The 21586-nt window shown below is 41.8% G+C and overlaps 1 protein-coding gene across 1 annotated transcript in view; it reads left to right on the forward strand.

Moving 5' to 3' along the window:
* The first annotated feature begins 9887 nt into the window (after positions 1-9887).
* LOC307147183 (alanine aminotransferase 2-like) overlaps positions 9888-21586 on the forward strand; it is a 41927-nt gene continuing 30228 nt past the window's right edge. The window contains exons 1-2 of the mRNA XM_079851719.1: positions 9888-10086; positions 13171-13350. Of these exons, the coding sequence (XP_079707845.1) occupies positions 13213-13350 (138 nt within the window). The 5' untranslated portion in view covers positions 9888-10086; positions 13171-13212. The remainder of the gene's footprint in view (positions 10087-13170; positions 13351-21586) is intronic.

Genomic DNA, 21586 nt, shown 5'->3' on the forward strand with positions numbered 1-21586 from the left:
CTATCCCACTGTATCTATATCTCCTACTATCCCAGCAAAAACTGCTAATAAGTTAGATTTTTTCTTTTTCTGTAACAGGGTGATGCGAACTTCTGGGTTGGCCTACAAAAATATATCATCACTGCAACACTCTATTGCAGAGCCACAACACTATACGTCACAGCAGATTCAGGACAGCAATAATTAGGGTAATTAGAGATTATAGCCTCAATTAAGGTTAGGAATAGTTGTGGGGTAGAGTTTAGGCATTTTCTAGGGTGGAGTTAATAGTTGTAGTGCTCTGCTCTGCCCTAACTTCTGGTCTGAGACTGTCTTCCAGCCAGTGCTGCTGTCTTGAAACTGCTGTGAAGTATGTCTCTGCAGTTAGACATATCTCAGCAGGACTTGCACCAGTGGCATTTCTCTTTCACTGCCCGCATTTTGAACTAGGCTACTGTTCATGGGCCCAACATCCAGCCACGCAAGAAAACATCCAATCTACCTGAGGGAAGTCAAGTCAAGTCAAGTCACCTTCATTTATATAGGCCTAGCACTTTTAAAAATATGAATTGTTTCAAAGCAGCTTTACAGAGATAATATGAAATTACAGTAACAGAGATTGTTTTGTCTTTACAGCAGCTCTAGGATAAAGTTATTGTCCAGCTAAAGTTAGTTTTGATTGATTGATTCCCTTTCGTTGCGAAGATCATTAGTTATTAACTTTGGGGCCGGTAACACAACAACGTTCTAACAGAAAAACCTCAACGCGCTCTGGCCGCCCATCCGCACAAAACAGTGCCTGGTGGCTCGAGAATGCACTCCCGGAAATAGGTTCCAAGGTGCAAACGATTATCAGTTATCTCTGCGCAAACCTACGCAACCTCTGCGCAAACACCATAGATAGTATAAAAAATGGACACAGCTACCCCATAGACTTCAACGGAGAAAAGTGAAGCAAACTAGAAGCACTCACTTCCTGATGGCTGAGCGTACTGCGCAGACTCAAACTGAGCTTGATGACGTAGATGTGACGTGAGCAACCTGTCTGACAGTTGTAAGTCTTCTAGTAGCTGTGCCAAGAGAAATCGGAATCATTCCCTTCCGAATCTTGCAGAGACGGAGAGCGTGAGTAGGAGCTGTCCATGAGCTAGGAGCAGGAGCAACTTTATGACTCTCTATGGGCTTCTCCCTTGACTTTATCGGACTTTATGCCTCCACGTCCCCCCGATTGACTGCGAGCTTCTCCTCCTGTCTATATGGTAATTTCCAGAGAGTCGCGTGCTTATGACGCAATCGTTAGCCTATTTTTACAAAAACTGCTTCTACGGGGCCATATCGTAAGATACAAGGTAATGGAGCCTTTTATACATTGTCGTGTTTCTTTAGAAATAAACAATGGACAAATAGAGTCTTTAAACGCCTCAGATGTAAAGTTATTCGCTGTCAAAGTGACGCCAAAATGAATGGGAGTCAATGGAATGCTAACAGCAGGTGATGGCTTTTTAGCCAATGGCGGCCCCCGGGGATGGTACACTTTTCGGGTGCTGGATTGCCCCCCTGGCAAACACCGATGTCGCGCACATGCACATCACGTGTTCAGCCCATAGGTATGCGCGTTTGAATATGGGCGCAGGCGTGTAGTCCTTCTTTACAAATGAAATCAACCCTCAACAAACTACTTGTCTGGCCTTAAGAATTATTTATCGCGTCGTTGTAGCCACGTGGTGACTCTGTACAGTTAAAACGACAACGTCTTAGGAAGACGTGATCAAAAAGGAAAGTCATATTTTACTTTTAGAGAAATTATGTTTTATTAACAAAGTTCGGGAGGAGCACGTTCAAATAATTGATCCAATTATCACATCATTCCAACCAGCTGTCAACAATCAGTAATCAACATGTCTATCCAATCAGCATGAGTGGAGACCTATATATATACTCATTTGACTCACCAATGTTCTTCGACAGTTTTTCAGCATCCCTCCTCCACCCCGTCTCCTCACACTCGCCTGGTTATTTCCTAACCAGCAATACGGGGGGAGTACTCTGGGTTCGGGCCCAATATCCAAGCTCGGAGCCCTCTCAGCACACCAAATATGCATACCATTTATTCTATCTAACTTATTTGTAAGTGTGAACTCGTGAATAGAGAAAAAGTTAGTTCAACCAAAAAATGACAATTTTGTCATTAATTACTGTCATGTCGTTCCAAACCCATAAGAGTTTCATTCATCTTCGGAACACAAATTAAGTTTTCTGAAGAGACTTGATCGCTTTATATGATGAACAGATTTAATTTAATCTTTTATTCACATATAAACATTTATCAGCGAACAATATTAACCTCACTGGTTCTTGTGGCAGCTCAAACGTGCTAACACAAGAATGAACCTTCTCGGTTCTTGCGGAATCTCAAACGTGCTGCGTAACACAAGACTAAACCTGTTATGCTGGCGGCTGAAGCAGATGCAGAACAGATGCAGAAGCAGAATCCAAGTGCAGCAGAATTTATTAAAGAAACTCAAACAGTAACAAACTCAGACAAAGACTACAACCTCAGACAGAATGGGAACGGGAACAGCCAACATACAACGTCAAGAACTCGCAAAGACTGAAACAAGACACAGGGCTTAAATAGACAGACAAGCTAAACAAGATAACAAGGGGGCGTGGTAAACAAGAAACACCTGGGACGACTAATCAACATAACAGGGAACTGCTAAACATAGGATGAGACAGGGGAACACAGACATGAATCGTGACATAGCCCCCCCCCCCCCCCCCCCCCTTTAAGGAGCGGATTCCAGACGATCAGGAAAAGTCCAGGAGGGTGGTGGAGCAGAAGAGGACCTGGAGACTGTGGCAAGACGGGAGGCCAGGGAGGAGGAGACGGCAAGACGGGAGGCCAGGGAGGAGGAGGCGGCAAGACGGGAGGCCAGGGAGGAGGAGACGGCAAGACGGGAGGCCAGGGAGGAGGAGACAACCGGCTCAGGAACAGACACCGGCTCAGGAACAGACACCGGCTCAGGAACAGACACCGGCTCAGGAACAGACACCGGCTCAGGAACAGACACCGGCTCAGGAACAGACGTGGCGGCGGCCATCTCTGCGGAGCGCTCAGGTTCAGGCATGGTGGCCATCTTGTCCGGAGACACTGGCTCGGCGGGCATGACGTGAACAGTCTCTGGATCGGCAGAAGTGACGTGAACAGTCTCTGGATCGGCAGAAGTGACGTGAACAGTCTCTGGATCGGCAGAAGTGACGACGTGAAGCTCTGGCTCGGCAGGACTGACGTGAAGCTCTGGCTCGGCAGGACTGACGTGAAGCTCTGGCTCGGCAGGACTGACGTGAAGCTCTGGCTCGGCAGGACTGACGTGAAGCTCTGGCTCGGCAGGACTGTTACATTCATCCTCTGCGACTCCCACCGTGAATTCAGAACCACTCAGCTGTAATGCTAAGTCTATATAATGTTCAAGAGTCCCGTTAGGGTTATGCAATGACATTACAGAGCTAAGCGGTTCGGATAGTCCTGACCGAAAAAAGATCAGACATAATTTGTCCATACTGGTCAAGTGAGCCAGATCGATAAATTCTCCTGCATAAACCTCGATGGGTCGATCTCCTTGTCGGAGACACATAATCCGTGCTGCTGGATTCATGGTGTGGTGAGTTCTTCTGTTATGCTGGCAGCTGAAGCAGATGCAGAAGCAGATGCAGAAGCAGAATCCAAGTGCAGCAGAATTTATTAAAGAAACTCAAACGGTAACAAACTCAGACAGAGACTCAGGAACGGGAACAGCCAACATACAACATCAAGAACTCACAAAGACTGAAACAAGACACAGGGCTTAAATACACAGACAGACAAGCTAAACAAGATAACAAGGGGGCGTGGTAAATAAGAAACACCTGGGACGACTAATCAACATAACAGGGAACTGCTAAACATAGGATGAGACAGGGGAACACAGACATGAATCATGACATAGCCCCCCCCCCTTTAAGGAGCGGATTCCAGACGATCAGGAAAAGTCCAGGAGGGTGGTGGAGCAGAAGAGGACCTGGAGACTATGGCAAGACGGGAGGCCAGGGAGGAGGAGACGGCAAGACGGGAGGCCAGGGAGGAGGAGACGGCAAGACGGGAGGCCAGGGAGGAGGAGACGGCAAGACGGGAGGCCAGGGAGGAGGAGACAACCGGCTCAGGAACAGACACCGGCTCAGGAACAGACACCGGCTCAGGAACAGACACCGGCTCAGGAACAGACACCGGCTCAGGAACAGACACCGGCTCAGGAACAGACACCGGCTCAGGAACAGACACCGGCTCAGGAACAGACGTGGCGGCGGCCATCTCTGCTGAGCGCTCAGGTTCAGGCATGGCGGCCATCTTGTCCGGAGACACTGGCTCGGCGGGCATGACGTGAACAGTCTCTGGATCGGCAGAAGTGACGTGAACAGTCTCTGGATCGGCAGAAGTGACGTGAACAGTCTCTGGATCGGCAGAAGTGACGTGAACAGTCTCTGGATCGGCAGAAGTGACGACGTGAAGCTCTGGCTCGGCAGGACTGACGTGAAGCTCTGGCTCGGCAGGACTGACGTGAAGCTCTGGCTCGGCAGGACTGACGTGAAGCTCTGGCTCGGCAGGACTGACGTGAAGCTCTGGCTCGGTAGGACTGACGTGAAGCTCTGGCTCGGCAGGACTGACGTGAAGCTCTGGCTCGGTAGGACTGACGTGAAGCTCTGGCTCGGCAGGACTGACGTGAACAGTCTCTGGATCGGCAGAAGTGACGACGTGAAGCTCTGGCTCGGCAGGACTGACGTGAAGCTCTGGCTCGGCAGGACTGACGTGAAGCTCTGGCTCGGCAGGACTGACGTGAAGCTCTGGCTCGGCAGGACTGACGTGAAGCTCTGGCTCGGCAGGACTGACGTGAAGCTCTGGCTCGGCAGGACTGACGTGAAGCTCTGGCTCGGCAGGACTGACGTGAAGCTCTGGCTCGGCAGGACTGACGTGAAGCTCTGGCTCGGTAGGACTGACGTGAAGCTCTGGCTCGGCAGGACTGACGTGAAGCTCTGGCTCGGCAGGACTGTTACATTCATCCTCTGCGACTCCCACCGTGAATTCAGAACCACTCAGCTGTAATGCTAAGTCTATATAATGTTCAAGAGTTCCGTTAGGGTTATGCAATGACATTACAGAGCTAAGCGGTTCGGATAGTCCTGACCGAAAAAAGATCAGACATAATTTGTCCATACTGGTCAAGTGAGCCAGATCGATAAATTCTCCTGCATAAACCTCGATGGGTCGATCTCCTTGTCGGAGACACATAATCCGTGCTGCTGGATTCATGGTGTGGTGAGTTCTTCTGTTATGCTGGCAGCTGAAGCAGATGCAGAAGCAGAATCCAAGTGCAGCAGAATTTATTAAAGAAACTCAAACGGTAACAAACTCAGACAGAGACTCAGGAACGGGAACAGCCAACATACAACATCAAGAACTCACAAAGACTGAAACAAGACACAGGGCTTAAATACACAGACAGACAAGCTAAACAAGATAACAAGGGGGCGTGGTAAATAAGAAACACCTGGGACGACTAATCAACATAACAGGGAACTGCTAAACATAGGATGAGACAGGGGAACACAGACATGAATCGTGACAGAACCTAAATGGTTCTTGTGGAAACACAAACTTGCTGAGTAACACAGAAGAATGAACCTCATTGATTCTTGCGGAAGCTCAAACATGCTGAGTAACACATGAGAATGCATGCCTATCATAACTGATGTGTGCGCTGATTAATGTTTATGTGAATAAAAGCCTAAATTCAATCTGTTCACATAAAGTGATCGCGTCTCTTCAGAAAATTTGGACTAAACCACTCAATTTATATGGATTAGTTTTATGATCTCTATTAACTTTTTGAAGCGTCAAAGTGGTAGTTGCAAAAAAAAAAAAAAACTTTTAAAAGTGTACTTATTTTGAAGAGAGGTTTTAACTGAGCCTTTGTGCAGTTAATGTTTAATGGAAGGCTGTAAAAGAATATTGGATTGTTCATCTTTTATTTTGATTATATCTCAAATAATGGAATACAATTTTATTGTACATGTAAAATGTTCATATCATGTTATTGCATGTTGCTGTTATTGCGTTCCATGGTGTGTTTTATCATATTTAATAATATATATAAAATATAGCTGCAAGCAGCAATTATCGGGGCCAAGCGCAAGCAGATGACAGGATATGCCAACATGGCTGAAGGTGTCAGACCAACTGCAACAATGAGCAATTAAATACATTTAGAAAGGATTTTTTTCGAAATGGCTGAAAAATCATAAAAAAAGTCATTCAAAATATGATTTAATGGATTATCACTTTCGACCAATAGGTGGCGCAGTTACAAAACTGATGTGATGTGGTCAGAGTGAAGTGACAATGACACATACAAAGTTTGGTGTCAATATGTCAAGGCATTGCAGAGATAAAGCCTGAATAGTGCTTTTAGCATCATGCCTCAACTTTGCTGCTACGCTATACGAAAACGGTTTCGTCTATCGACACGAAATCCATAACTTTTATTCAGCATAGTCTGGAGATGATACGATTCGATTTTGGTGAAAATCGGACAAACGGTCTAGGAGGAGTTCGAAAAAGTAGGTTTTGACTGAAAATCAAGATGGCGGACAGGAAGTTTAGCCAAATAAGGAAAACTTGGTATCTATGTTCTCGGCTTGACCGAAGGAATCTATTAAGACCAGTGGCATTTCAAAAGCCAGATTTATTCAAAATTTATTAACCTTTTTGGAAATTTTGTCATAACATTTGATCACTAGGTGGTGCTGTCTCGAAATATTTTGGGTACCTTCAGGGGATGGTGCTGATGGCACATTCTGAGTTTCGTAATATTACACCAATGCATTTGTTTACTATAGCATTTTAATTCACAAAACTGTATTGAAGTCAATGGGAATTTCATGTTTTATTCTGTTATATCGCCACCAAGAGGCTCAGTCCCACCATTTTTTTTATGTGTCCTCAGAGTGAGCCCATGCATATTTGTGTCAATTTTGGTGAAAATATCTCAATTTGCTTCGGAGTTATAGACATTTATATGAAAAAACACGTAAAAAATGACTGACACATGACTTTGATTGGATTTTACTACCCCTAAACATCAATATTTTCGCATTTGGGCATTAGTGTTTAGATATCGACCTATGTTTCCAAACTTCTGAAGGTGGTTTCGTCTCGATCGGACAAGCGGTTTCAAAGATATAGCCAAATGTTTTTTAAGCGCTAAATCACAACGCTACACAAACCATAAGGCGAAACCTAACATGTTTGGTATCGTTGGACTCGGCAACGATTCAGGAGTCTAAAGAGATGAGTCCTGTGAAAATAAGTTGACCACACCCAAAGTTATAAGCATTTGGGAAAAAAAATTCACCACTAGGTGGCGCTATTTCGAAACTTCTCAGGCTCCTTCAGGGCATCGTGCTGATGACCCATACCAAGTTTCGTAACAATCCGTTCATGCGTTGTTAAAATACAGCATTTTAGCACAAAATTCAAATTGGCCGACAGTCAAAATGGCCGATATGGTAAAATTGGATATCAGTCGACTCGGCATGTTGCCCTGAATCTAACGAGACCAATGATGATTTTTGGACAAACTGTTCAGAAGTTATAAGCAAAAATAGCCATTTTTCATATCTCGGGACCAGTAGGTGGCGCTGCGCCGAAACGCAGCATGTAGCCTCAGGTCATGCTTGTGAGTGCATGTACCAAGTTTGGTCTGAATACGATAAACCGTTGGGGAGATACAGCCTTACGACTGTTTTTGCAAGTGCTACGTAAAATTTGTTCGAGCGCTTATCAAAAACGGTTTGACGAATCAATTTGAATTCCATAACTTTTTGTCACCACTGCCTGAAGATGATCTGGTTCAATTTTCGTGCAAATCGGACAAACCGTCTAGGACGAGTTCGAAAAAGTAGCTTTTTCGGAAAATTCAAAATGGCGGCCATATTTATATGCAGGAAAATGACGTCATATGGTGCAATCGAACCGGCATGAGCTCATGAATCAGAGGAAAAAAGAATTTTGTTGATTGGCCAAACGGTTCAAAAGTTATTAGCAAAATAATAGTGAAACTTTGGACAGGTGGTGGCGCTAGAGGGAAAGACTTAGAAACACCAAAATTGGTGTATTTAATGTTGGGACTGTCCTCTATCAGAATTTCAAACCAAAACAACTTTCCCGCAATTGGTTCTATGGGCTGCCATAGACTCCCATGGCGGAAGAATAATAATAAGAAGAAATGGAACAGATACAATAGGTGCCTCCGCACCTTCGGTGCTTGGCCCCTAATTATAAGTAGCCTATATTATAAGTAGGTTAACATGACACTGTTCATAACTCATTAACAACTCAATACATTTTCATTGAAAATGTCACAGAATTGTGCAGCCTGTCCGAGCTATAAATTCCAAACGAAGTGGGATAACCTTACAGAGGTGAGAATGTGCTGGTTTGTGTTTTTTATGTGTAACTCAATATGCAATATCAATATACAGAATTATAAACTAAATGCTGTGAAAATCATCTGCTAATGTCTATTGCAGATGCAGATATTCATGCTTGTGAATAACTAGATTCCAGATGCACAGTCAACTTGCTCTCGAGTGGTCATGGACCGGATTTGACTGTTCCAATATGGCGGACGGCTTATGTATAGCATCCCACAGAAATAGACATTATATTTGTGTGTGTGTGTGTGTGTGTGTGTGTGTGTGTGTCTGTAGGTATATATAAATCTCTTTTTAAATCAAATAGAGCATTATGTTAAGCAAAACATTCATTTTAGCATTTAATTCAGACAACAACAAAAAAACATTTTATACACACTAAAATGCAGACACTGAATGAGACACTACAGTACAAATATTTTAAGTGTTCCTTACTGTCCCTTATTTTCCTTTAAAGAACCAAGAACGTTAGAGCCCGATCTGCCGGCAATTTGATTTCGCCCTGCAGCTCAGGCTGGAAACCTGTACATTTTTCTATCCTGCTTCCGTTACAAATTTGCAGGGACCAATCACAAACTGGCTTATCCACCTGGCGCGCTATTGGCGGGTTTAATCCAATCTCGACGATGCTCAATGGCTTCTTTAGTTTAGCAAACAAATTGCTTCAGTGCTGTAAATACCACTCACTTTCATGTTTTTTTTTTACACAACCTGCAAAAATCGCTCAATGCCATTGCTGCTTCTGCAAACCACTGATCAATGCTCCAAACCAACACGTTTGTTGACACGTTTCCTGCCTGGAGTTTTCACTGCAAAGTACGTCAGCTGGATCGTTGGTATGATTGGTTGAAGGACTATCCCTGGTTGAAAGATTGAGCTTGGTCTGGTGATAGCCAGGCTACAAGAACGTACCTTATTTTGGCAAACCTATAAGTATGTGTCTATTTTGCACAATTGATGTTTTAGAGTTTAGCCTCCTCATAATAAATCAAAAAATTCAAAAAGTTATTTTTTGAAATGACCGAACAGTACCAGAAGGTTAACAAACAAAGTAAACAAATCCTTGACTCAACACTTTCTTCTTCCATGTCCAACACATGACCATCAGATGTAATGAAGCAAATGTTGGTTGCTATGTGTTATCTTTAGAAAGTGGTCCCTGTGTTTTAATGGCTCATGTTTGAGCAACAGCTGTTGAAAAAGACTATGTAATGGTGTATGGGACAGTATGTTTATGCTGATGGACTGCAGCATTTGTACATTTTGTCAGAGTGCAGCACGTTCTTTCAACCAAATGTCATCTGGGTAAACACCACATGTCTACAAAGATCGAATGTCACTAACCCATGAGAAGGTATAATCCAAAGAGGCCAATGTCCACTTGGAAATGTCTTGGAAACTTTCCTTGAATAGAATGGAATGAGAGGGGTGGGCAGAAAAAAAGATCTGATGTCATATATGAACGCAAGGTCTTCACATTGTGGAGCTGTCATTCAAACTTTACACAAGAAGAGAGGGAACAAGAGTGGATTAAATAACTGGAAGACAGAGATTAAGGAGCAAAGGGTATCAAATAAGGTACTGTGCAAATTTCAAGGCTAATGTCATTATACAGAAGTGGCCAAAAGTGATGTGGGGGATATATTTGTTTTTAATGACCCTATACAAGATCAATTAAACCAACCAATTATATATATTAAATATTTTAAACGTGAGGGAAGAACAGAACACTAAACTTGGTTAAGGTATTTATCTGACAAAATTATTTGGCAAAAAAGGCAAACTACAGAAACAGGTTTTATTTTACTATGAAAAAACAAATGTCTTAAAAGCCTGTATTGACTCCAACATAATCAGTTATTAATATTTCGTTGGTTTCTCTCTTGTTTGACAGCCAAAAATAACAAATCACAAATAAAACAATTGACTCCAAACACAACTATGCAATATGCTCACAAAATCTATCACAAATATTTGAAAAAAGGTTGAAGATGTACATTTTCTTAGGCTGGAAATCAAGGGGGTGAAAACTTTTTGAATTTGAAGATTAGGGTAAAATGTACTTATTTTGTCTGCTGGGAAACAAGCCAGTATCTTCTGTATCTCCGGAAGGGCAGTACTAAATATTATCTTGAAGAAAAATCTACTCATCTATATCCTGTTCAAAAGTTTTGGCTCCCCGGCTCTTAATGCATTGTGTTTCCTTTTGTAGCTTCAGTTTATGTTTGAACCTTTTGTAATAGTTGCGAATGAGTCCCTCATTTGTCCTCGGTGTGAAATGATCTCAAAATCATACAGTCACTGCTGGAAAGGGTTCAAATATTCAAAAGATGCTGGAAAACCAAAGAATTCGCAGGACCTGGAGGATTTTTCTGAAGAACGTTGGAACAAACAAGACAAACAAGGGACTCATGTACAACCATCAAAAAAACAAACAAATAAACAGCTGTGGATCATCCAGGAAACGGCACACAATAATAAGAATCAATTGTACAGTTTTGAACGGGGTCATTTTTATAAATTCAACTTTTATTTTGTGTTGTTGACTATATATTAACATCTTTTATGTAAAATATCTTATTTAATAAACAAAAAAATAACATGCATTTTGTATGATCCCTCTTATTTTGTTAAAATAATTAACATTTTGATACAATGTATATATTGTAACATTATTGTTTGCTAGACTTTAGTGGAACATCCAAATAGTTCATGTGATGATGTGGTTCCTGTGTCAACTTGAGGGGAACTGACTTCATATAGATCCATTAAAGTCATTTTTACTCCAACTGTTTAAAAGTTATTAAGCAGAAATGGCTTGGAAAAGATAATTTAATTATTGCATGTTTCTAGCATGTCATGGATTGAATGGCAGATAATTCTTCCAATAATGAAAAGAACACAACCTCAACAGTTAAAGTTTGTAGCAACAAAGATTTTACTGTATAACAGAATCTAATGAGAAACACCACTGAAATCCCCCCCCACCCCCCATTACCCGTAAATGTTTTCAAAGTATACCAGCAATATGAGACATGGTTATATTAACACTCTGACAGTACATCAGTACAGTAACAGACATTATATTGAAAATAATGCTTCACAAAAAAAAAAAAAAAAAAAAAAAAAAAAGGGTTTTTGGTTAAAAGTCTGACATAAAGTTCTGATAAGTTCAAGATATTTTCACATTTCATTATACAACATAAAATACTACTCTGGTAATTTAAAGATTTTACATGTATTGAAAAAAGGCTGTTGCTAACAAATGGCTGTGGGTCTATTGCAGTGGCCTATTGAAGGTTTTGAGGACATTAGGTTTTATAATGCTGAACAGCATAACACATACTCACAAGTCCACTTTTAAAGCCTTGTTTTGTTTATACTTGTTTTCTTGCAAACCTTTCTAACTTAGATTTATCAGTTTATTAGTAGATATTCAGATGGTAGTGCTTTCAAATTGTAGTTTGATAAATTCAACTACAAAAACTATAATTAGTTGAATAATCAAACTATAAATTCTGGAATAGCCAATTTGTCTTATTTTCTTACAAGAAAATCACATGCAAGTCCATCACTTGCAGGAACTTAAAATGTTAACATCTTCTGCCTGCAACCGCTATCATAACAAAATATTCGCTACCCAGCTCCTCCTCTTGTCATGACGCAATCCCCACACATTACCTATATTATTGCAAATATCACACAACATTTTTATTTTTTAATTCTTGTCTAGCTAGGTTTTGTGGTAACAATGTGAATTGTGAGTCAATGTGAGTTTTGAAAATATGCACTCTATAGAGAAAATCATGCAATGTAAAAAATAAAATAATATTAATCTTGTCCTATAATTCACGGCACAAAACACAATGTGTTTTCAAATCATGTTCATGTTCAGCCTGTTGTTGACATCTGCTAATTTGGCTATCTTATACCAGTTATTTTCTATAGGAGTGGATTAGCATATTTATTGTGCTGTCCTAACCATTAACAATTTTGTGAGAGTATGATGATCTGGCTGATTTTTACACAAAACAGTTAAAACAAAATGGCTGTGATTTCCACAACTCTTTTTAGTCATTTTAGTAAATCTGAAAGTGAATTCAGATTGATTGGATCACTTTTACCAGTCATCTCAATCGCAAAAACTGTTCCTAGGCCTATAGCTAAAACAGTAGAGCAACAGTTTGTCGAACAGTTCTATCAAAGCTACACTAAATAGTCACAATTAATGAGTCACTCAGCGGCACTTCTCCACAATGAATGGTGAGGCTTTTTAGTTATATTTGCTATATCTGACCCAAAAACAAGTAGCCTATGTGAGCATTTTTCCTAAATATCTGCAAACATATTATGGTAGCCCATTTTATGCTTTAGTAGCCTACAGTCCAAAAAATTACATACAACACCTTTTAAGCTAGGATAGGCAATGTTTTTCAAAAACACTTTTTGTTATTCTGGTTGAAAAAATCTTCACATCCTGAAAGCAATTAATAATACAAGTGGTTTAAATATTTTAAAATGTTGCATTTTCTGTGTAAGTCTCAGAAACATATGTCTCGTGGTCAAAAGGTTTTTTTTATTTTTTTTTTTTATCATTGTGCATGACGTCCCTGATTATTGCCGTCTTATTTGAGTATTGCACGTATGTTCTGTTATCTGCAGGTCACACCAGAAAGTTTCTGAAGCGGAATACACGGAGATACTATGACTGAAAACGGCTGTGAGCACCATGAGAGGGTGCTGACGATGGACACGATGAACCCGAACATTAAACGCGTGGAATACGCTGTTCGGGGTCCCATTGTACAGAGAGCAGTTCAGATCGAAAGAGAACTCAAGATGGTGAGTATCAGTTCATCTACTCATAAAATTAATGAAATTTTATAGGATGTTCAAACCTATGCCTATGTTCTCTTCTTACGTTCACAGCCATGCAATGCAATCAGATCGAAATTGTATATTTTAAAGTCGCTTTTAAAAGTGGAAGCGCCGTCTAAATACAGCATATGCACGCCATATTCTACTGTTTATTTTTCAAATGGTATGAAACTGTAGGCTACAAGAGATTCACTCAGTATCTGACCTCATTGTTGCAGGTTTAGTTATCATAACAAAAATAATAGTTAGATTATTTAAACCAATTTTGGATTAGTGTTAACAGTAAGCATGTCTGAATCCGAGAACATCCTGAAAGAATAAAATGCAGCCTGAATGAGCATATGAAATAAATAAATACATTTCCTACTAATGACTATTGAGAAATAAGATTTGTAGTCACTAAATAAAACTGTTACTTTTTATGTTTCTATTAGTTAAAGTGAAACATTAACTAATACCCTGTCTACACCGGTGTTATGACAAATCGGTTCCTTCCTCGAAATCGGGCCTCCCCAAACAGTCAGTTAAAGATTATCTTAAGTATATGAATGATATTAATTTAAAATACACATAGCTTACTATATAATGCGTACGAAAACACATTAGTGCATAATAAAACCAATTGAACGTAATTTCTTACACTTGATTAACTGTTAAAGGGGTGGTCACTATTCAACTTTAGTTAGTGTGTATGTTGCTGTTTGAGCATAAACAACACCTGCAAAGTTATGACGCTCAATGTTCAAAGCAAAGGGAGATCTTTTATTTTTCAGAAATCACTTTTTAAAGGACTACAACAAACGGCTGGTATATACTAATAAGCTTCTGCACGGGTTAGTGACATCACTAACCCTAAAATTTACATAAAACCCGACTCCGGGAATGTGATTTATAGATTATCATGACAGAATATGCTAATCAATGACTAGAAGATTTATCAGCTACATAAATTCATCAACTAACCATTCAGAAATATCCTGTTGCATTCTACATGTTGTCACTTCTTCTTGAGTCTCTCCATCTTTGAATATAAAAGGCTAAAAGTTTTCGAAATTTTCATTGCATGTCTATGTGAGGTAATCGGAGCTGCTAATACACACACTCTTGAAGCTCCACCCTCTGTGCCAGGAGTAGCAGCTCATTTGCATTTAAAGGGATACTTCAGGATTTAGCATTAAGCTTTGTATTAGAAGAAAACCTGTAGTATTTTCGAATTACCGTGTTTTCCACCCTCATATCCCCCTGAGACAAGAGATTTATGTATTTTTTGTCTGGAAAAAATCCTCCGATGACGCAAAAATCGTCATTTTGCTGAGGATTTTTTGGCCAGAGGCTAAAGACCACAGCCAGTAGTAGGGGCTGTCCCGCATGTTTTCAACCCGCCCATAGAGGGTGGGATCTCACTCACAGAATGTACACATAGTGTCAGCCATCTTTTTTTGGAAGCTAAGCTAGCGGGCTCTTGTTCTGTGGAGAAAGCTGAGTAGTAGGAGAGAAAGCTGAGTAGTAGGAGTTACCATCCTCTTTTTCCCGGACATGTACGGCCGTCGAGATCGTCCAAAATGTCCGGGATTCGGCTTTTGCTTTCTGCAGTCGCCATTCGTTGTTTACATGCACACCTTTTGTTTCAGTCTAACTGAATTCATTCCGATTGGTGAATCTGAATGTAGTGTTTACATGAACGCTAAACAAGTGATTGGTTGATGTGCGTTTTAACATTGCTAAGAAAATTCCCACTCCTCCGTGAGAGATACGAGACCGGTGCGTCTCACAGGTGTCGCTCATCAGTAATCACGCCACCGGCCTCTCATCGTTCTCCCACGGCCCTCAGTCTCGTCCTGCTCGCCACAGTAAACATAATGAATGGCGACTGTAGAACGCAAAAGCCGAATCCCGGACATTTTGGGCGATCTCGAAATCCCGGGCAGACTCGTCACGGAGACTCACTAGTAGCCAAGCCTTTTTGTTTAACTGCGCTCTCTTACCTGTAGGCGTGGCTTGGGAGTGGCCTCCAAGGGCAGCGAAGCAAGTGCATTCTGGGAGTTGTTGTCTTTCATCCACATAAGCCAAAAATACATTTTCTGGCTTTTCTCAGTCTAGAAAGCTCCAAATTCAAAAATAATTTCACATTTCTTCTACATAAATGACCCATTTTAAATACACATTCATCTTTCCAGAGGTGAAGTATCCCTTTAAGGGACACACACAAAAACTGTGAATTTTTTCTCACCCACAAAAAGTGACAATTTTAACATGCTATAAAAAATTATCTGTGGGGTATTTTGAGCTAAAAAGTGTTGTGATGCAACACACAATAAACTGATGCCTCGTTCTGTTTCTGACATACTCCAAAGCACCTGCGCTACTTTTTTACATGAAGAACAAATGGATTTGCAATGCTACTTTGTGTCCAGTGTAGACATCCTCAAGCTGTTGCGGCAAGGTGCGACTCGACAATGGTTGCGTCCGGTTTTGACAAGGTTTTGCATACTATATGCAGCATATTAAGTAATATTGCAATGATGTTCGAATGCATCAAGTAATATATCAATGATGTTCGCATTGGTTGGGGGGTGGGGTTTGTGAGTGAAATTAGATAAACGTAGGGGGGCGCATTGGTTGAAAACCCCTGCTCTTAAACCCTCCTTTCCGAGAGCCTACTCTGCTCTGATTGGCCAGATGGCCACCTCTTGTGATTGGTCTAGCAATCCACCTTATTTTTCAACGTGGAAGTAAGGTGTTTCCTGTGAATGTGCGAGACTTCTGATTTATTAGCCGCTATAGGGAAATAACAAGAAGAATATGTGACCCCGCCTGAGAAACCCCAGCTAAAGTCGCATAATCTAATTATGAGATTAAGAGAGTCAAAGTAGTCATAGCCATAAAAATTACAAAGATTTGTGTTTATTGCTGTAAATGAACCAAGGGCTTCGAGATCAAATTTTTATTTATAACATGATAAATACAGAAATGAAGGATTTTATTGACTACGTTTTATTATTTAGAAAAAAATACCAGAAGTAATATTTAAATTGCCAAGGCTTAAACTTTTGTGAAGATGCAGAGCTTGCCCGTAAACTGTCCCGAGCCTCGTTTACGTTTGTTCAAGTTCATGCATTGTTAGAATGAATAAAAATGTTACCGGCCAACTGACGAGTAATACCAGTTAATATACTCGCCAACGTCGATTTTTACTCGAATTTGGCAATTTGCAAGTGTTAATTTTAGGCCCTGCATACAAGTATTAAAAATGCAGAAGCAATAGAAGTGTCACAAACTGCTCTGACACAGTTGAGGATCCACATGCAGCTTTATAGGGTAGTCTAGAATCGTAATCCAAAAACAGGCAAATGGTCAAAACACAGGGCAGATAATCCAAATAAACAACCAGACAGAAAACACAGTCAAACAGGGAAATCCAGGAAACAGGCAGAAGACATCATAAAGAAAGATTGAAAACACAGGGCTTATATAGTCAGGGCTTAACAAGCTAATGACACAGAACTGAACCTAATAACAACATAATGAGTCCAGGCAATGGGTTATGGAAAATTAAGTTCATGATGATTTAAAATGGTAATGGCAGCATACCTACTATATGTTTTTATGTTTACTTTATATATATTTGATCTCATTGCTTATGGCAGCATACCTACTATATGTTTTTATGTTTACGTTATATATTACATTGCTTAGAAAGCTAGACATTTGTGTGATATTCCTGCAGTGTTCTAGAAAGCAAATGGTAGTTTATCTTTGTTTGTTGGCTGTCTGCTGTCAGACAGTTTCTCACAAATGACAATCTCTTATCTGCTGCAAGCACATGTTCAATGACTCCTCCTGCTTCTTACATATTATATATATATTTTTAAATAACTTATCTGTGCTTAATATTAAGTTAATATTTGAATAATATATTTTATGAAAGATATGGAATAATGACTTGATACACATCACATTTTATGGTTAAAGTAGGGGTACGACTGCGTAATAGTAATTTTTTTAAAGACTACACCACTGCCCAGTGCATTATGGGTGTCAAAGTTTTCCTACAGTACCTATTTGGAAAAAGGGAAGACAACAGTGTTCTCAAGTCAGGTAGCACAGATATTAAAATGTTGTATTGAAAGCTCAGTTTGCCAGCAGTCTATTAAATTAGAATGAGACAGCGTAAAGGCTAGGGTATACATTTCCCGCGTTCCGCTCCATCTCGTGTACAGGCATGTCTGCACAGCTTTCAAAGTATTCTCAACCGCGAATGAGCGCGGATGGACGAGTTTGACACATGCGCAGTACAATTGCTTTTCTTTACTCTACAAGATGACAGAAGGTAGCAATGAGTCGTGTCATTTAGACGGCATTCGCTCGGAATGATAGAAGAAGAAAAGTAGCGGATATGTTATTGCATGCAAAGTTTAGAAAAAGAACCAAAACAAAAACAATGAAATATCATGATATGCTGCTTTGTTTACTGTTCTTGGAACAACGTGTTGTTTTGTATCGCTTTTTGCCTGGTTCAGACTACACAAGCTTTGTCCGTTACGATAGTCAATATGTCATATTGTGCCAGTTTGGTTCAAGAACTTTATAAAGTTAATCAATTATGAAATGAGTTAAATACAGCTATAAAGCAGCTCTGCAGAAAACAGTGTCATCATTTAACACTATTTAGTTTGTTTACCTTTCATCCAATAGTGTCAGTGCAGTCAAGTCAACAATATTGCTGAATATTAAGTGTCCCTAACAAAGCGAGCCAAAGGTGACAGTGTCAAGGAATCTAAACTCCATCAGGTGACAAAGATGGAGAAAAAAAACCTTGGGAGAAACCAGGCTCAGTCGGGGGACCATTCCTCCTCTGGCCAAATGAACGAACATGGTTTGAATATGATGTTATGCTGCATCACAAGTCAGATTGTGGATTTATATCATTCAGAATATTGACATAATATTTTTACATATTTGGCATCATATTTTTGACATAAAAGGGAGATTCGATATTGGTCTGTTGTTGACTAATTCTCTAGGATTAAGTTATGGTTTTAATGAGAGGCTTAATAACAGCCAGCTTGAAAGATTTTGGGACATATCCTTATGATAATTATAAATGAATGATATTAAAAATCGGATACGACTTCCAGAAGCATCTCTTTCATTTGCTTGGTAGGTATTGGGTCTAACATGCATGTTGTTTACAGTGGTGTGCAAGTTACAAACTTTAATACGTTATAGATTACTTGGTACTGTTATTTAAAAGTAATTCTTTACCTTACAATATTACTGTCCAGAATTGTAATGCGTTACATTACTTTTGAGTTACTTTCACCAAAACAACTACAGAACTTGACATTCTAAAATGACAAAATGTACTACAGAGCATTTTACATCCAATAGAAGGCAATATGATGTAGCATAATGACTGTGGGCTATCCAGGCTACTAACAATATAGCATATAATTGGCAAAGTGAAGGCTCAAGACAATGCAAGATAGGATGACAGACAGAATCACAAACGATCCAAGTCTGTTAAAATAATGGTAGAGGTAAAGTGATTATCTGGCAATATCTGAGAATAACTTGGGTCTATTCATATTAGACACAACAGAACTGTATGTAAACTCTAATGCCATGATAAGATGCACATTTGTTCTTTTCTTATTGTTGCCATTATTTTATTCTCTTTGAATTCAAGAGGTTCACAAAACAAAACTGTCATGCACAAAGTGCGCATGATGAGCATAGCTTATGCTTTCTCAGGAAGTATAAAGTGCAATTGGAGGACCAACCCTCAGCCTCGGTCATTTTAGTCCATACAAATTAACATATAGGCTAAAAACATAGCCTAAGTCTTCTTCTGCCATCTTCACCTATTAGCCGCTTTTCCACTGGCCAGCGCAGGCACAGAGGCCGAAATCATGGCTCGTGGCACTCCTGTAAAACCCGCCCTAAACACAACTTCACTGGACTATGTCACACAACACAAAGGTACACCAGCAAGAGGGAGATGAATGAAATAAATCGCTATACAAATATATCAGAAGCTGTCATTTAGTCTTTATTTACAAACTTGGACACCACACGTGGCTATTTACTGACCACGAACAGATAATAACTTGCTGGGTTTTTTTTTTTTTTGTCTTGCTGGTTCCCTTTCGAAAGGGAACACGCACTGCGTCGAATGACGCTTTGGGGAACGCCTCAGGCGTGACAGGTGTCTGAAATCACTATCAAATCACGGCAATCATAATGACCGGCGACAGCCCGTGAATCATTAACGTGAATGATTAACGTGCGACCTGCAAATATAAAAGGGCGCCTTGCAAACATGACAAACATCTTTTCGTCTTCAGGGACTGTCTGTTTGATTTATCGCTGGAAAAAAGTCGCGGCAAAAAGAATATGAAATGCACGGAGAAGGCTGAAAGCTTCCGGAAGTGTGCAGATCCGTGCCCAAGGTATCTGACGCCGGGTGATACACACGAACTGTGCGTTCTCTGTCTGGGCAAAGAGCACGCACAGGCGGCTCTTGAGGGAGCCGTCTGTGCAAACTGTGAGCGTTTTGCGTTGAAAACGCTCCGCTCTCGTCTAGCCCTCTTCTCGAGTGAGGAGGGCTCACCATCTGTACCTCGTGGCTCAGGTCCCGCTCGCGCTGAGGCAGAGCGGCGACTCGCGTCATGGGGTTCCCAGAGGGATCTCGCCGAACGCCTTGAGAGGGGTGTTAACCTCTCAGATGATTCGGCGGATGACGAGGGTGAGTTGCAGGTGGATGACGAAGAGGATTTTTCTCCGACTATTCCTGCAACAGATGCTCTTCAGGACGGGCAGGTGATGGATGATGAGGAGGTCATTCAGGTGGACCCTGAACCCTCTCAGCCACCCTGCCCCGTGTATGCTGAGCTGCTGGATGTAATGGAACGCGCCACTGACAGGTTGCAACTGCCATGGCGGCGCGTTAGGGGAGAAGTTGTTCGTGGCAGGCTGGACGATCGATTTCTCCCCAGCCATAGACCACCAGCTCAGGCGAGCCTTCCATTTCTTCCCGATCTCCATACAGAGATCGAGAGGGCATGGAAGAACCCATACTCTGCTCGGATCCACCGACATCAGCGGGCTAGTTTCGCTGATGTTGAGGGGATCGGCGAGTATGGGTATGTGTCGATGCCGCCCATTGACGAGACGTTTGCGAGCCATCTCGTGTCTGGGCGGGCGTCGACGCTGAGTGCTCCAGCCCTGCCATCCAAACCGCTCAAGACCACAGCGCGTCTGAATGGCAGAGCATACACGGCAGCGGGTCAGGCCGGTGCTGCCCTGCACACTATGGCGGTGTTGCAGGCGTACCAGGCCGACCTGCTGGGGGATCTCGACCAGGGGGCAGGGCTGTCCCCTGAGGCGGTGGCTGAGCTGCGCCGCACCACAGATCTTGCTCTCCGGGCCACTAAACATACTGCCGCTGCGATCGGTCGATCGATGGCGGCAATGGTGGCTACGGAGAGGCATCTGTGGTTGAACCTGGCTGGCATCGGGGAGAAAGAGAAGGCCTTTCTCCTTGATGCACCGGTTTCGCCCTCTGAACTTTTTGGCACCTCCGTGGAGGCGGTGGTCGGAAAGTTCAGGAAGGCGAAGGCGCGCTCAGCGGCGTTTAGGACCTGTATACCGCTGAGATCCGGGTCCGAGCCCAGACAGGCGGGAGAGCCTGGCCCTTCACGACCTGAGGGCCGTAGACAGGGCCAGAGAGCTAGTGTCGCCTCTCGTGCACCCCCTCCATGTAGGAGCAGGTCAAAGAGGAGGCGTGACTCCCGCAGGAAAAATGAGGATCTGAGGGAGGTGATCCAGTACAAACGCTCACAGCGTTAGTGATGGATCATCTCCCGGAGGGCGGTTACTATCCCAGCCTCTCCTCTTTTTCCCGACTCCCCAGGCGTTTCTTACACCAGGCCTGGGGCTGGGCCTATGATGAGAACAAAGTTCTGATGGCCCGCCTCGGCTTGGTTGGTGAGAGCGCCTCTTTCAGGCATGTAAAGTGATGGACCCCAGGTTCATAAAGAACTCTCTGGCGAGTCTTCACTCCGCACGCCGCAGGTGAACTGGTTGGTTTTTAAAAAAAAATCTGTGTGTATACTAACACTGATTTGTATTTCTCTACAGACCTTGTTCCCTGTATAGACCTAGGGGGTCATTCCTAGAGGAGCAATGAGGTAAGGTA

Source organism: Squalius cephalus (assembly GCF_949319135.1).
Source record: "Squalius cephalus genome assembly, chromosome: 19".
NCBI lineage: Eukaryota > Metazoa > Chordata > Actinopteri > Cypriniformes > Leuciscidae > Squalius > Squalius cephalus.